The 16,820-nt window shown below is 57.1% G+C and overlaps 2 protein-coding genes and 1 pseudogene across 5 annotated transcripts in view; 2 read left to right on the forward strand and 1 right to left on the reverse strand.

The window, feature by feature from the left end:
- Positions 1-16,820, forward strand: part of LOC139673814 (zinc finger protein 850-like) — a 701,437-nt gene that overhangs the window by 466,028 nt on the left and 218,589 nt on the right. The gene's annotated exons all lie outside the window — the stretch shown is intronic.
- On the reverse strand, positions 3,465-4,842 carry LOC139674214 (C-type lectin domain family 2 member B-like; annotated as a pseudogene).
- LOC139673855 (class I histocompatibility antigen, F10 alpha chain-like) lies at positions 8,986-15,156 on the forward strand. Of its 4 annotated transcripts, none has more exons than XR_011698220.1 (9): positions 8,986-9,096; positions 10,823-11,086; positions 12,683-12,958; positions 13,150-13,422; positions 13,538-13,642; positions 13,741-13,779; positions 13,895-13,927; positions 14,263-14,789; positions 14,869-15,156. XR_011698220.1 is itself a non-coding variant. In XM_071559754.1 (8 exons), the coding sequence occupies exons 1-7, from the start codon at positions 9,021-9,023 to the stop codon at positions 13,906-13,908; spliced, it is 1,047 nt and encodes a 348-aa protein (XP_071415855.1). In that variant the 5' UTR covers positions 8,986-9,020; the 3' UTR covers positions 13,909-13,927; positions 14,260-15,156. The 4 variants fall into 4 exon arrangements, 2 of the variants coding, with proteins under 2 accessions (XP_071415855.1, XP_071415854.1); XR_011698221.1 differs by having other exon boundaries at positions 14,263-14,593; positions 14,675-15,156; XM_071559754.1 differs by having other exon boundaries at positions 14,260-15,156.

Raw genomic sequence — 16,820 nt, forward strand, 5'->3', positions numbered from 1 at the left:
GCAGCCGCGTGGCCAGAACCAGTCAGGGGAGGCAGCAGCAGCCGCGTGGCCAGAACCAGTCAGGGGAGGCAGCAGCAGCCGCGTGGCCAGAACCAGTCAGGGGGAGGCAGCAGCAGCAGAAGCGCAGCCAGAACCAGTCAGGGGGAGGCAGCAGCAGCCGCGTGGCCAGAACCAGTCAGGGGAGGCAGCAGCAGCAGCGCAGCCAGAACCAGTCAGGGGGAGGCAGCAGCAGCAACGTGGCCAGAAAGCAGTCCGGGCACAGCGGCAGCGAGACAGCCAGGAAAGCCCCAGCAGTAACCAGCAGGGCAGCCTCCTCGGAGCCCCCACTCCCGCGTTCCGCCGAGCCAAGACTGGGAAGAATATCCGAAAAAAAAAACCAAAAGAGACAAACCTGCCCCCACCCAAGTGATCAACAGTTAACTGCTTCTTTTGTTAACCGCTGGCCTGGGCAGTTAAGTGGCAGGGGAGAGAATTTACATAATAATCCCAAACTACAACATAAAAACTGGAATGAAATATAAAGACATAATAAAAAGAAATTACAATAAACTTTTAAAAAATAAAAGTAATAGCATAGTTTTTCCTACTGGGATTTTGGGGTTATCCTCTTTTATCCTGTTTCCTGCTACTGGAAGAAACTGGGAAAATTCCTATTTTTCCTTTTTTTTTCCTTTTTTTTTCTTTCAAGTTTTGGATACATGAGGGAAAAAAATAGAAGTATTTTTATCTCTATAAAAAGATGGTGCTGGGCATTCTGGGACTGGCCCTAAACTGGGATTACCACCCAAAAACGTGAAGAAAAAGGAGGGGGCAAGGTTGGGAATTGGTCATAAAATGGTCCAAGTGTCCCATGGATTTGGGATTCACATTTACTCCGTGGCTTTGCATCCCACAAAACTCTCCCCAGAGAGATTTTTGGAACAACTGGTCACCTCCATTTCCAGGAGAACCCCAAGGCTGTTCCAGGCAGGAACCTGCAGCCAGTGTGGGTTGGAGTGAGGGCAGGGCAGGGGTGGAGACGGGTGAACAACACACCCAGCACCCCCCAGGGGGGACTGTCCCAGGCCTGTTGGGATTAAAAACAGCTTTGCTTCATTTCAGACCCATTTTGTGCCCTGATCCCTCTCCCTGAGTTTGTGGGGTCTGTGCAAAGGTTTCTGTTCCTCTGGCAACGCTCTGCAGACCAAGGGCTGGGGGCACAGGGCACAGTGGGGTTGGTTATTTGGTGTATGGGGGGCACAGGGCACAGTGGGGTTGGTTATTTGGCATATGGGGGTCATGGGGCACAGTGGGGTTGGTTATTTGGCATATGGGGGGCACAGGGCACAGTGGGGTTGGTTATTTGGTGTATGGGGGGCACAGGGCACAGTGGGGTTGGTTATTTGGCATATGGGGGTCATGGGGCACAGTGGGGTTGGTTATTTGGCATATGGGGGGCACAGGGAACAGTGGGGTAAAAGTTAATCAACAATTTAAAAATAAGTCAACAACAGCTTTAATAAGTGGAAAAAATAAATATTGATTTAATTAATAATTGCATAAAAAAATTATTTAAATAAATAAATAATAAACTTTAAATACATAAATATATAAATTATAAAAAGATTATTACAATATAATAAAAAATTGAAATAAATAAATAAGAAACATAAACTATGCAATGAAAGTATAATCAAATAATTCTAATTAAAATGTTATTTGAAATCATATTTTACACACAAAATATATAAAATATACTAATAAATACATAAGATTATGCAACGAAAATATAATAAAAAAATTTAAATAAACTGCTATTGAAAATATTTTATTAATATTCTAATAAAATTTTTATATTTTATTTAGTATAATAATGATAGAATAATATAGATAATACATAATATATATTATATTCACATCATAGTATCGATATTAGTGCATTCCAGTGAAAGGGAGGAGGAAGGGGATGAGGATGAGGAGGAGAAGAATTTGGGGGATGTACCTCCAGGAGCCCTTTCAGCACCTTCCTCTCTCCCCCCACAGCCCCTTCACACCCCTCGGAGCAGCTTCACCCTCGGCAGTGGCTCTTTGTGGCTCCTGCGGCCGCGGTGACACAAGGACAGCGACCCAGAGCCTGGAGGGACACGAGCCCACCCCCCTGCCAGGCTCTGCTCCTGCTCCAGAGGGGCCAACCCCCCCGTTATCCCGGATCCCAATGTCCCGGGGGCAGGGACAGGGCACTGACCACCATCTGTGCCAGCCCTGCTGTGCCCCGGAGGGGCCCCGGTGAGTGACGTCCCTCAGCCCCTCTGCCCCATCCCAGGGGGGCTCTGCTTGGGGGGACGGGTTTGGAGGGGCCAATGTCCCTGATGGGGCTGGATCCCTTCCCTGCAGGAAATGCTGGGCAAGAAAAGGACCTTCTGTGCCTTTTCCTGAGCTGCTGGTGGCCAAACCCCAATGCTTTGCCCTCCAGAGGGTTTGCTGCCCACCCCCAGCCTGGGGCACAGTGTTGGCACCAGCAGGTTTTGTTCTTCTCACCCCATTTCCTTGGGAAGGATGGAAAATACAGCCAGTGCCCACGGACACTGTGCAGGGCTTCACCTGCTCAGCAGGGCTGGGGGGGCCCTGCAGCCCCCTCTGGGATCACTCCAAACATCCCCAGGGCTTGGCCTGGGGGTCTCCCCATCCCCAGGACACCTCTGGGTGCAGCTCAGGGCAGGAGAGGGAGGGACTGAGCTCTGAGGCTCTGCAGCTTTGCTGGGACAAGTGAACAAAGAGGCACCTTGTGGGATTTCTGGGCTCCCAGAGAGCCTTGGGAGGTTTCCTCACTGAGCAGAGGGATGTGGGGGACCTGCAGCTGAGGCAGAGCATTGAAAGCAGAGCAGGGAGCACAGAGGAAGAAGAGCTGCTTCCTCCCTCGCTCCCAGTATGGTCCCATTGCAGGTCCTCACTGGTTCTGGGCTCTGCTGGGATCTGGAGGGGTTGGGACACTGGTCCTGGTGGGCATCGTGGTGTGGCTGCTGCAGGGACAAGGTGAGGCATCCAAAAGGGATAAACCCCCCTTGAGTCCATGGTAAAATTCCCAAAATCCATGAGAGCCCAGCTCCAGGCAGGGACTGGAGCAGATTCCCCCTGAATTCCCAGCAGGGAGCAGCTCCTGGGCAGTGGCAATCCCTGAGGGGCAGGAGGGGAGAGCTGCCAGCAGGGGCTGATTGATGTGGGTTTGGGGACTGAGCCGCTGCAGGTCCCTCTGTCCACCCTGATGGTGCCTGAAAATACCCAGGGACTCCCTCTGTGTTGTCGCCAGGAGGAGTTTCCAGTGCTCCAAATTAAAATTTAAATATAAACCAGAGGGACACTCATGGTTGTGTGGGAATAAGGGCAGCCAAAAACAAGCTCTAAACCAGCCCTAAAACCTGCCCTAAAACTCCTGGTTGTGTGAGATTAAGGGCAGCTGGTGGTGGATCTTTGTCAAGAGGGAAGTTTCAGGTGGAATTCTGGGTTCCTGGATCCTTCCAAACCCCACTGGGGCTCCTCTGGGGGTGGCTGCAGATGGAGAATTTCCTCTGGGAGCACCAGTTGCTGCTGATCCCATGGGATTTGGTGTAGGCACATTGGCCATTGCCCTGGATGCCAAACCTGCACCCAGAGCACAGCCAGAGCTCAGGGAAGGATTCCCATTCCCAGAGAGTGCTGCAGGAGCAGGGACCACCCTCCCCAGCAAACCTCCCCCAGGCAGAGCTCAAACTGCCTCCCACCCCTCAAAGGAGGGGATATTCCCATGGGCTTCATCCTGGCATGGCCTCAACCCCCACCAGCACCTGCATCCCACAAATCCATGGGCTGTGTCCCAGGGATTTGGCACAACCAGGAGAAGCAGTTCCCACCTCCTTAGATCTGGATCTACCTGTGCCTTCCTGCACTCAGCCCCAGCCCAGCTCAACATTTTGCTCTCCAGGAGAAGATGGAATGTACAGGGCATTGAAGAGGGACCCATTGAAGCATTCCCAAGGTCTGGAACCTTCACTCTGGAGACCAATCCAGTGGTGCACAGACCACCTGTAGCACAAGAGGAAATTCTGGAGGTGGGCAAAACAAGGATCACAGGCACCTCCACCCCACTCCCCACAGGGAATTCCCAAACCTGCTCCCCCAAAACCATCCCACACTGGGGATTCCTCTCCCCAGCTCCTCACAGGTATTGATGGTGGTCAGGTGGGCTGGGTGGGAGAGGCAGGAGGCCTCATTCCCGTTCCATCCCATTCCTGCTCCATGACATAAAAGAACTTGCCCTCGAGGCCAATCCCACTCTCCAGGCAGCCAGGCAGGGCAGGACTGGGGCAGGATGGGCATTTCTTAGCTGGAATCAAGGACAGTGCACCCACCAGGTGGATTACTCCAGGGGGTTTGCCAGGAGGAGGCTGTGGGGTGGCTCCTCCACCCTCAGCACTCACCCAGCTGGGCAATGAGGGTGAGGAGCAGCCCCACAACGAGCAGGGTGACCCTGATGGGCACCTTTTTGTCCTTGATGCACTTTCAACACCTCCTCCCAACACAGCTCAAAGCACATGGGGGGCTCCAGGCTAGGTTTGAGGGGGGCCCATTCCATTTTTGGGGCTGCATTCCCTTTGTGCCCCTCTCCACCATGGGATGGGCACCATCCCCCTGACCCACAGCCTGTAAACAATTTAAACCTTCTTAGTCCTTTTCCACAGCTGGCAAAGAACTTTAACATTCTCAATCATTCCCCCTCACAGCTCTCTGAGCTCATTTTAGCTGCCCTCAAAACCCTAAACCACAACCCCAAAACAAGAACTGGTTCTTACTGGTCCCTTCCTCTGCCCTCCCCTGCACTGGCTCCATCGCAGCAGCTGAGTCTCACCTGTGCAAACTAAGCCAGTTCCTGCTCAGAGTGGGAGTTGGGGAGTGGAAAATGCCTGATTTGGGGCACTTTCCTGCCAGGAAAGTCAAGCACAATTATCCCTTTGCCAGGTTTGGGTGATTTCAGCCTTCAAAGAACCAGCACTCATTTTCTTTTCCCAGCTCAGCCTTGGCTCTGCCATCTCTGTGTGCCCTGGAAAGGTTTTGTCTCAAGGACTTGCACAGCTGTGAGGTGTTTTCAGCCCAGGCCCACCAGGTCACCCCACAAGGTGCTTCAGCCCCACCTGAGCCCACCCCCTGTCTCCCCACCCTGTGCAGGGCAGCTCGTGGAGGCCCCAGGACAGGGGATGGTCCCTCTGGACCTGCCTCCCGAGGGGCTTCTGCCACCCCTGGGGGGCACAGAGGGGACAGGGGCACCCTCAGCTCCTCCTGCCACCCCGGGGGGCACAGAGGGGACAGGGGCACCCTCAGCTCCTCCTGCCACCCCTGGGGGGCACAGAGGGGACAGGGGCACCCTCAGCCCCTCCTGCCATGAGCTGATCTCAGACAACACCCCAAGTTCTCAGGGCCTGGACAGCTCCTGCTCCATCCCGGGGCTGTCCCAAGATGCTCTCATGGCCGAAATATAAAACCACAAAAAGCTGATAATCCCCCAAACTCTCCCCCCACAGGCATTTTTCTAAGCCTGTTTCTTTCCTCAAGGCTGTTTTTTGTTCACTGTTTCCTGTCCCAGCCTCTGCTCAGCCCTGTTATTGCTGTGACCTCCCACATCAGCACATTTTCCCACCTTCTTCATTGCTTTTCCTAAACTCATTTCCTGCTTTCCCTGGCCATGCACTATCCCCAAGACAAAGTTAAAAATTAACAGGTTCAGCAAAGCAAAACTGACCCCATGAGAACAGTTTGTAGAATATTTATAAGAATATAAACAGAGAAAGAGGACAAGAATCCACTGGCACAGAATGTGGATGCTGCTGGTGAGTCACTGGGAGCTGCAAAGAGTTTCCACATTAATTAAAACTCTATATAAACCCTGATATCAACAAATTCCAATTATTACCAGTCCTTACCCAGCAGTTCCTCCACAGGTAAATATTCTCCAGGTAAGAACCATCTACCTGTGCCTGCAAAGTAGGAACCAAAAGGGTCATTCTTCCCACTCCAACACTTGATTTTGAATAAGGTTGAATTGATGCAGTGATTTTTACTGTTCTCAGCCCCCAAATTCCTGCTGCCCCAGGCTGCACTTTAGGGCATTTGGGGGTGAACACCAAGTGGGGGAGAAAGAGGAGGAGAAAACATCTAGTGGGGAACAGCAGAGAAACTTGTCAAGGAAAATACTCCCAAACACTCTGGGTTTGGAGCAACTACAGGACTTTTGTGCCCCAAAGAGCATTTCAAAACTATTACAGCCCAATATAGTTGTGGCCTTTTGTTTTGCTGCCCAGGGAAGGGAAATGAGTCCACGAGTGCATGTGGGAATTATTCAAAGGGGCTTTTCTCCAGTGACCAAAAGAGAGGGAATCCAAACAGTCAACAGGAATATCCACTTTTTATCAGAAAATAAAAGAGTAATTCAGCCCTTACCTGAGGTGTCCCTGCAAGGAGACACCTGGGGGGTCACTGGGACCCCAAGGTGGGACCCACAGGCTGGGCTCGGCTGGAGGGGGATGCCCAGAGGAGATGGAGCAGGATGTGGAGGAGAAATGTGCCTATTATTGCTCCTCTAGTCCCACATCCTCCTTCCCCCTCACAAATTCTCTCTGGATATGGCACAGCAATCTTGAGAACTGAACTCAAACCCATACTTGCTTTATCCTGGTCCAGCCCAGCCCCCAGAGCCCCGATCTGGCGCACACCCCCCCACCCCGGTCCATCCCACACCCCCATCCCGGTCCATCCCACACCCCATCTCGGTCCATCCCAGACCGCGTCTGTGTTTCAGTCCCAGCATGGCTTGGGTTGGGAGGGACCATAAACCCCACCCCGCCCCACCCGTGGCCCGCCGGGGACACCTCCCACCAGCCCAGGGGGCTCCAAGCCCGGTCCCACCGGCCGGGGACACTCCCGGGGACGGGGCGGCCAAACCTGTCGGGCCGAGCGGAACCGGGACGGGCCAGCGCTGCTGCGGCCCCGGCTCCGAGCGAGGGGGAAGGAGGAGCCCTCGGGCAGCCGCTCTCTCCGCGGGCCCTGGGAAGGAGACACGGCGGGGCACGGGGGGCGAGCCCTTCGGGTCTCACCTGCGCCGGGGCCGCGTCCGAGCCGAGCCGAGTGCCCGCCCCCCGCCCGCACTCTGTACAGAACCCGCCTCCCTCTCCGAAACCCCCGCGGTTTGCGGGAAACAGCCCTGGCGATGTGCCCGGAGCCGCCCCTTGAGCATTCCCAGCCCTGGCGATGTGCCCGGAGCCGCCGCTGGAGCATTCCCACCCTGGCGATGTGCCCGGAGCCGCCCCTGGAGCATTCCCACCCTGGCGATGTGCCCGGAGCCGCCGCTGGAGCATTCCCACCCTGGCGATGTGCCCGGAGCCGCCGCTGGAGCATTCCCACCCTGGCGATGTGCCCGGAGCCGCCCCTGGAGCATTCCCACCCTGGCGATGTGCCCGGGCTCCGGGAGCGCAGGGAATCGCTGCTATTCCGACCCGGCTGGAGCTCCGTGTGCCCCTGAGCTGGAGCGACTGTGCCCTGCGGAGGAGCCCGGGATGGGGCAGAGACCCCCCCGCAGCCCGGGAGGAGCCCAGGCCGGAGCAGGGGATGCCCCAAGGAGGCCGAGCCCCCGCGGGAGCCCCTGCAGAGCCCCAGGAGCAAAGCCCTGGTGTCCAGGGCTGCCCCCCCGGCCCAGCGGGGCGGGTTTAACCCCAAACTCTGCAGCCAAGCCTGTCCCGGGGCAGCGGCCGCTCCGTGACAGCGACCCGGCCCGGAGCGGTGCCAGCAGGGACTGAGGGCAGGGGGGCACAGGGACCCTCCAGCGCCCCTCGCTGCCCACGGGGGGGAACGAACGCTCCGGGCGGTGACATCCAGGGCAGGAACCAGCCATGCCATGGCCCTCAGCTGCTCCCTGTCCCCGGGGCCATTCCCTGTCCCTGGATATTCCCTGTCCCTGGCCATTCCCTGTCCCTGAACATTCCCTGTCCATGTCCATTCCTGGTCCCTGGCCATTCCCTGTCCTCCGCCAGTCCCTGTGTCTGGCCATTCCTTGTCCCCAGGGCCATTCCCTATCCCTGGCCATTCCCTGTCCCTGGCTATTCCCTGTCCCTCGGCTCTGTGGGGCCGGGGGTGTCAGTGGGACCCGGGGGGTCCCTGCTCGGCCCTGGCTCAGAACTGCGGCCTCGGCCGGGCCCGAGGGGCCCTGGGGGAGAACAACCCTGAGCCCCAGCTGGGCCACAGTCACCCAGTTCCACCCAGTGGGGCCCAGGGCACTTTCACCATGGGCCCAGTGGCTCTCAGTCACCTCCAGTGTGGTCCCACTCACCCCCATATGACCTCAGTCACCTCTAGCATGACCTCAGGTGCCTCCAACATGGTCCCATCTGCTCTCAGAATCCTCCCAGTCACTCCCAGTATGATGCCAGTATGACCCCAGTTGCCCTCAGTGTGGTCCCAGTTGTTCCCAGTACGATCTCTGTTACCCCAGTTCTGGTCCCGTTGGGTCCCGGTCCTGGTCCCGGTGTATCCCGGTGTCCCAGTGTATCCCAGTCCACCCCAGTCCATCCCAGCCTGTCCCGCTCCGTCCCGGTCCCTTCCCGGCACCGCCGCCCTTTCCCGATCCCGCCCCCGAACCAGCGGGTTTAAGGCCGAGTTTCACCGCAGGGCGCGGGAGTTCAGCCCAGCCCGGCCCGAGGGTCCCGCAATTCGTGGCCGTGGAGGGTCTCAGGGTGTCCCGGAGGGATCCAGAGGGGTCCCAGGAGGGGTCCCAAAGTGGATCCAGGTGAATTCCCGGGAATTTCCCAGTCCCGCCTCCCCCACGCTCCCTCGGACACTTTCGCTTTCCCGTCTCACAACCTGCGCCACCGGAATCTGCCCAGATACCGATTGCGTCACAGGCGGATCGGGCTGCCATTGGCGGTCGAGAAACAGCGGAGCCAATCGCGCGGCCGGAGGCGGCTCTGTGGGCGGGGCCTGGTCCGGGTCAGGGCCGGGCGGGGCCGCAGCGGAGCAGCGCGATGGCCCCAGGGCTGGGTCTGGGGGCGCTCCTGGGGCTGCTGGGGCTCCTGGGGGCCCCGGGGGGGGCGACGGAGGGTAAGTGGGACCCTCGGAGCGAGAAACTCCGGAACTGCCATGTCCGGGCACCGAGAACCTCCCTGAACTCCCATTCCTGGACATCGGGACCCCCTTGAACCCCCATTCCCGGGCAGGAGAATTCCCCTCCACCCCCATTCCCGGGCACTGGGGCCCCCCTGCAACCCCTCCCGCAGCACTGGGACCCCCCATAAACCCCATTATGTGCCACCGGGACCCCTGAACCCCCATTCCTGGGCACGGGAAACCTCCTGAAGGGCAATTCCTGGACATGGAAACCCCCTTGAACCTCTGTTCCCGGGAAGAGAACCCCCAAGACCACATTCCCGGGATGGAGGCCCCCCTGAAACCCCATTCCCGGCCACGGGAAACCCCTTGAGCCCCCATTCCGTGGGCACGGGAACCATGCTGCACCGCCTTATCCAGCACTGGGATGCCGTAGATCCCCATTCCTGGGCAACGGGACCCCCCCTGAGCCCCCATTCCCGGGCACAGAGAAATCCCTGAACCCCCATTCCCTGGCACCAGGACCCTCTGCAACCTCCCATCCAGCACCATAACTCCCCTAAACCCCGTTATTCTGTACCAGTACCCCCCTGCACCCCCTTTCCTGGCCATCCCACCTCTTCCAGACCCTCCTTTTCCTTGATCCTAAGACCCCCTGACCCGCACTCCTGCCTTTCCCAGCCCCTCCTTTCCTCTACACCAAGAACTTCCAGAACCCCCATTCCCAGCCATCCCAGGTCTCTCCTTCTCATGACTTCCCTCTTCTCAACTCTGGGGACCCCTGGACCCCTCCACCCCCCCTTTCCTGGGCACAGGGACCCCCTGGACCTCCCATTCCACATCTCCCAGTCCCTGCACCCCCCATTCCATTACCCTTGGATCCCCTTGGATCCTCCCTTGTTCAGCACCAGGACCCCCCTGAACCCCCCTTATCCTGCACCAGCATTGTCCTGTGCGCCCTTTTCCAGCCATTTTTCATCTCCCAGTACCCCTTTTCTTTGACCCTGAGACCCCCTGAACCCCCATTCCTGCCTTTCCCAGCCTTCAGACCTCACTTTCCTCAACACTGGGGACCCCTGGACTGCCCTTTCCTGGGCACAGGGACCCCTGAACCTCCATCACACATCTCCCCGTGCCCTCACTGCCCTTTCCTTGACACTGGGACCCCCCTGAACCTCCATTCCTGGGCATGGGGACCCCCCTGCACCTCTTACTCAGCACCCAGACCCCCTAGCCCCCTTTGTTTGGGACTGGGACACCCCTGTACTCCCATTCCTGGGCACAGGCACCCTCCTACACCCCCCTATATGGCAGCAAGACCACCCTGAGCTTCCATTCCCTTACACAGGGACCCCCTTGCACCCCTTTATCCTGCACCAACACCCCCTGCACCCTGTTTCTTGGGCATTCTGGGTCTCCCCACCCTGTGATTCCCTTTCCCTGACCCTGAGGGCCCCTGGATCCCCCTTTCCTGGACACAGGAACCTCTTGGACTCCCTGTTCCACCTCTCCCAATCCCTGTACCCTCCTTTTCCTTGACTCTGGGACCCTCCTGAGCCCCCAGTCCTGTGCAGTGGGACCCCCTTGCACACCCTACCCAGGCACTGAGACTTCCTGCGCCAACTTCCCTGGGATCCCCAAAGCCCCTTCCTGGCTCTCCTAGTTCCCCCTTTCCTTTACCCATGACCCCCCAGGCCCCCAAATCTCTTTTTCCTCCCAGTTCTTCACTCCCTGTGGTACCTGGATGTGGCAGTGTCGGAGCCCAGCCCGGGGGTCCCTCAGTTCTTGTCCATGGGGTTCCTGGATGGGATCCCCTTTGTGCGCTACGACAGCGAGCGGGGCCGGGTGGAGCCACAGACGCCGTGGATGGAGAAGGGAGTCGAGCCGGGATATTGGGATGAAGAGACCGAGATCAACGAGGGGAACCAGCACTGGGCTGCTGACAACCTGGAGATATTGCGGGGCCGGTACAACCAGAGTGGGGGTGAGTGGGGTCAGCTGGGAATGGGGGAGTTCTGTGGGGCTGGGATGGGATCTGTGGGGTTCAGGTGCATCTGTGGGGCTGGGATGGGATCGGTGGTGCTATGTGAGATCTGTGGGCTGGAGGGGGATCTTTGAGGCTGGGGATGATCTGTGGGTCTCGGGAGGTCTTTGGGTCTGGGCTTAGATCTGAAGGTCGGGGGGTTTTGTGGGGCTGTGCTGTGATCTTGGGCTGGGCTGGGATCTTGGGCTGGGCTGGGATCTGTGGGTCTGGGGGCTATCTGGGCTGCTGGAGATGGGGTTTGTAAGTCGGAGGAGGGGATCTGTGGGACTGGGCTGGGATCTGTGGAGCTGGGGGCGATATGAGAGGCTGGGCTGGGATCTGTGGGGGTGGGGGGATATGAGGGGCTGAGGGCCATCAGTGGGTCTGGGGCAGACCTGTGGGACTGAGGTGGATCTTTGAGGCTGGAGTGGATCTGTGGGACTGAGATGGGATCTGTGGGGCTGGGTTGCAATCCATGGTCCTATGGCAGATCTCTGGGCTGTAGGGGGTCTGTGGTGCAGCGGGGGGCAGGATCTGTGGGGCTCAGATGGGGTCTGTGGGACTGGGAGGGATCTGTGGGGATGGGATGGGATCTGTGGGGCTGAGATGGGATCTGTGGGGCTGGAATGGGGTCTCTGGGGCTGGGTTGCGATCCATGGGGCTACTCGAGATCTCTGGGCTTAAGAGGGAATCTTTAGGACTGGAGATCTGTGAGGCTGGGATGTGGATCTGTGGGACTGGGGTGCATCTCTGGGGCTGAGATGTGGATCTGTGGGACTGGGATGGGATCTGGGGGGCATTTCTAGGGCTGTGAGGGGATCTGTGGGGCTGGTATGGGATCTGTGGGGCTGGGATGGGATCTGTGAGACTGGGAGGGATCTGTGAGTCTGGGATAGGTTCTGTGGGACTGAGATGGGATCTGTGGGGCTGAGGTGCATCTATGGGGCTGGGATGTATCTGGGGGGCTGGAATGCCATCTGTGGACCTATGGGAGATCTCTGGGCTGGAGGGGGAATCTTTGGGGCTGGGGGAGATCTGTAGAGTTGGGGTGCATCTCTGGGGCTGGGATGGAATCCGTGAGGCTTGGGGGAATCTGTGTGGCTGGGATGGGATCTGTGTGGCTGGGATGAGATCTATGGGTCTAGTAGGCATCTGTGGGTCTGGGATGGGATCTGTGGGACTTGAATGGGATTTGTGGGGCTGGGATGGGACCTGTGGGGCTGGGATATGGATCTGTTGGTCTGGGATGTGATCTGTTCAGTCTGGGATGAATCTGTGGGGCTGACGGGGATCTGTGGGACTGAGATGGGATCTGTGCGGCTGGGGTGAGACCTGTGGGGCTGGGGTGAGATCTGTGGGTCTAGGGGGCATCTGTGGGGCTGGAATGAGACCTGTGGGGCTGGAATGAGATCTGTGGGGCTGGGGTGTTACCTGTGGGGCTGAGTGGGTATCCATGGGGATCCAAGGGACTGGGATAAGACTCCATCACACTCTGGGTGGGGCTCTGTGGGGCTGGGACACAATTTCAGGGGTCTTTGTGGCTCCATTTCCCCTCAGGTCTCCACACACTGCAGCGGGTTGTTGGCTGTGCCCTCCTGTCTGACGGGACCGTCCGTGGATCCTTCCGGCATGGCTACGACGGGCAGGATTTCATCTCATTAGAGCTGGGATCCAAGAGCTTTGTGGCGGCCGACAGCGCTGCCCAGGTCACCAAGAGGAAATGGGAACACGAAGGGTTCGAGGCGGAGAGAATAACAAATTATCTGGGGCACATCTGTCCAAAAGGGCTCCGGAAATACGTCGGATACGGGCAGGAGGCGCTGGAGCGCAAAGGTGGGGATGGAATTCCCATTCAAATGTGGAATTTGGGAATGGAGGACTTGGGAATGTGGTAATTTGCATAGGAATTCAATGGATGGATCTCAGCCCCATCCCATTGCCATGGGAATTCCATGGGCAGATCGCATTGCCACCCCATCCTTGTGGGAATTCCATGGTTGGATGTCACCATTATCCCGTTCCAGAGCCCCCTGATGTCCATGTCTCCGGCAAAGAGGAACACGGGATCCTGATGTTGTCCTGCCACGCGTACGGATTCTACCCCGGGATCCTCGGGATCAGCTGGATGAAAGGGGATGAAATCTGGGATCAGGAGACAGAGTGGGGCGGGGTCGTTCCCAACAGCGACGGCACCTTCCACAGCTGGGCCAGGATCAAGGCGCTGCCGGGGGAGTGGGAGCAGTACCGGTGCCGGGTGGAGCACGCCGGGATGCCGGAGCCCGGGATCTTCGCCTGGGGTGAGGCTGGGAATGTGGAATGTGGGAACTGGGCATGTGGGAACAGGGAATTTGGGAATGTGGAGAAGTGGATTGGGGGTTCCCTTCCCCCTCCTCACACTTCCTCCCTTCCCAGAGCCAGAATCCAACTGGAATTCCACCCCAGTGGTGGTCGTCCTGTCCGTCATCGCTGCCATCACCAGCAGCCTCATCGGATTCAGTGTCTGGAAGCTCCAATCCGGTAACTCACGGGATGGGGGTTGGGAAGGGGCACAGATCCACTTGACAGCATTCCAGGGATCCTGTGCCACAGGTGCTGATCCTGCTTTTTTTCCATAGGGAACAGGGAGAGGAATGGATACAACACAACACCTATCAGTGAGTACCAGCAGTGTATCTGCTTCCAGATCCAGATCCTCTCCATGATGGATCCCAGGATGGATCCAGGTGTGTGATCCAGGCCAGAATCTCATGGATCTTCTGTTTTCCACAGGAGCAGACGCTTGAACTGACGGCTCCCCTGCAGGTATGGAGTGGGATCCAGGTGGGATTCCAGAGGGGAATCAGAGCATAGTGGATGGAGCAGGATTGGGATGGGATTCCAAATCAGGGCAGGATTCCAGAGTGAGATCAGAAGGAATTCTGGAGTGGGATCAGGGCTGGATTATGGAGCAGGATCAGGCTGGCTGGATGAAGGGGGATAGAGGTGGGATTCCACAGTTGGATTGGGTGGGATGGATGGAGCAGGATGATGATGGATTTCAGCGGAGCTCCTGCTCTCTGTGGGCTCCACAGCTGGATCAATCCCATGGGATGGGGACAGGGACATGGTGACTCTGTCCCCCACTCTCATCCCAGCAGGAATCGCCACCTGAGCAATCCATGAAGCTGGATCCATCCCCTTCCCTCTTTCTGAGGAAGGCCAGAAGCTGCTGGCAGAGCTCATCCTGCATCTCTCACCCACCCTGGCACCCTGTAGCGTGTAAACAAGTCAAAAATATGTTTCTCCATTGTTTTCTGCCTCTCAGTACATCCTGCTAACATTGCTATGGCAGCTTTAGTGGAAAAGCTTTCTCAAGGAAATACTTCCTGCCAGAAAATCCTGCTTTTGTGATCAGTTTCCCACATCTGGACCTGACTACGTGCCAAAGAACATGTGTAGAGATTAGGAAAGCATTATAGAAACCTGAAGGTGAATTCAGAAGTTGGAGGAACAAGAGACAAGGAGAAACCAGGACGCCTTGCCTAGTCTTCTTCTGATCTCTCTTCTCAGCTCGTCTTACTTTCCTTCCAACACCACCAGCCGTCATCTGCCTCGAAGGAGAGACTGCTTGTCAGCCTGGAGAGAGGGCATCGGCCTAGAGCGAGACTGCCTGGCAGCCTGAATGGTCTGTGACTGTCTGTGGAGGTATATCCTTTCTCTGAATTTTTCTCTTACAGGCTAAAATAAAGCACCCTCTTTTGCAGCTACTCCAGAAGCTGGTCTGGTCGTGAGGGGAAATAAGGGCATTTTTCATTTCAAAGACTCACCATCCTCTGGCAGCCATGAGATAACATCGTGGTGGAAACAGAGAGAGCATCTGCATCCCCCCTTCCTCTCAGTTACATGGATAAGGCACTCAAGTAGTTTTTTATGGTGGTTTCTTTTCTCTGCTTCTATAAATAATCTTAAGCATTTTTCCTAACTTTTCTTATTTTCCCTCTTTTCCTTTCGCATCTCTCTCGCAATCCATTAATAAAAATCAGGTTTTGGTATTTACAGATAACTTGAGTTTTAATTTTGCTCAAGAGAATGATTCGAACTTGTAGTTCAATCTGCATCAAAAATTAAGCAGATCTGAACGTCACACCCCCAAATAGCCCCTGGGGGCAACTCCCTGCCCAGCACAAGGGACAGCACCAGGGTGGCCATCAGGGCCCCGAGGGGACAGTGGAGGGGCTGCGGTGAGGACCCCCCATGTCCTGGAATGCCAGATCCTGTTCAAGGAAGGGGCATGGAAAAAGGGGGGGACTCAAGGCAACCATCACCCCCCACCCCCAGAGCCCGAGGCAGGGTGTCCTGGGGCAAAGCTCCCTGGGGAGACCCCCCAAGTCCCTGCAGCCTCCCTGAACAGGGGCAGGGGGAGCTGAGTGTCCCCGAAAAGACCTCTCCTCCCTCTTTTGGGGTCCCAGCTTGGGGGGTGGGACAGCAGCCAATCAGAGCCTGGAGAACAGTCCCCCAAGCCCCTCCTCCCTCAGTCTGGGCCTCAGTTTGCCCACCCTGAGCAGCCCTTGGGGACCCGAGGGGTGGCATCACCCCACCCCCATCAGCACCCCCTCGAGTTCCTCTCCCCCACCAATCTGGGGGCCCAGCAGACACGACCCCCCAGTCCCTGCACCCCTGGGATGGGGCGTGGGGGGTTTGTATCCAGAGGAAGGAAAACCAGGGGAAAGGACAAGGAGTTGCAGCACAAGGTACTGAGAGGAAAAAAGTATTTCTCACTTCCCAGAATGGTGAAAATAAAAGATCAAGGTGTTGATCCTGACCTCTAAGAGAGGAGAATCAATAAAATATAATTGATTTATAAAACGTTGAAATCAAACAATAAATATCAGATGTATTTAAAAAATATACAAACACAGTGTTGTGGAACTGGCAGGTATTCAGTTCAAGCCCTGGGGAATCCTTTTGCCTGCCCTCTAATTAGGAGCACTTTATTAGGTTAATTAACCACTGATTCATTACTCTCTATTCGTCTGACAGGCATAGGCCAGCACAGGCTCCACAGGCTGCAGGGCTGCTGCTCCTGCCAGGACTCAGGGCATTGGTTTTATTTGCCCCCAAAAGGGAAAACAGCCCCAGATCCCCTTTGGCCGAGCGGAGGAGGGAACAGATTTGCGTTAGAAAGGACCATAAATCGTTTTTCCCCAGCTTTGGAAGAACAAACCAAAGAGAACTGAGGCGAGACCCCCTCAGTTGGGCCCTGGAGCGCGGGGAAGTCGCGTCGCAGCCGCTCCGGCTCCGGCAGCGGCACCGCCGGGTCGTGACGGGGAGGGGCGGGCGGGGAGGGGGAGCCGGGAGGGGAATCCCGGCGGGAACGAGAAGGGGAAGGGCAAGGGGAAGGGCCCTGGGGGAGCCGCTCCGAGGGGGCCCCGCCAGGCCGTGTCACTGAAGAGCCGCCCCGCGGGACGGGCGAAGTGCGAATACAAAGCAGAGAATGAAGGAAATGGAACAGAGATCGGCACTGAGGGGGCCCGGCCGGCACTGACGAGCCGCCCCGCGGGACGGGCCCTGTCGGGAGTCACCGGAGATGGGGGCGAGGTCTGAAGAGAATAAAATGCAGAGGATAGAAATAGTAAAACAAAAGATCCGCACCGGGGGAGTCTCCGCCGCCCGATAACTAAAAGAACTGCACGGCGAGACGAGTGAGGAGGAGCGG

The sequence above is a fragment of the Pithys albifrons genome, chromosome 7 (assembly GCF_047495875.1).
Source record: "Pithys albifrons albifrons isolate INPA30051 chromosome 7, PitAlb_v1, whole genome shotgun sequence".
Taxonomy (NCBI): domain Eukaryota; kingdom Metazoa; phylum Chordata; class Aves; order Passeriformes; family Thamnophilidae; genus Pithys; species Pithys albifrons.

Coding starts and splice junctions, on each gene's coding strand:
- LOC139673855 (XM_071559754.1), top strand. CDS start 9,021: ATGGCCCCAGGGCTGGGTCTGGGGGCGCTCCTGGGGCTGCTGGGGCTC. Junction 9,097..10,822: donor CCCGGGGGGGGCGACGGAGG/GTAAGTGGGACC, acceptor TTTTCCTCCCAG/TTCTTCACTCCCTGTGGTAC. Junction 11,087..12,682: donor CCGGTACAACCAGAGTGGGG/GTGAGTGGGGTC, acceptor ATTTCCCCTCAG/GTCTCCACACACTGCAGCGG.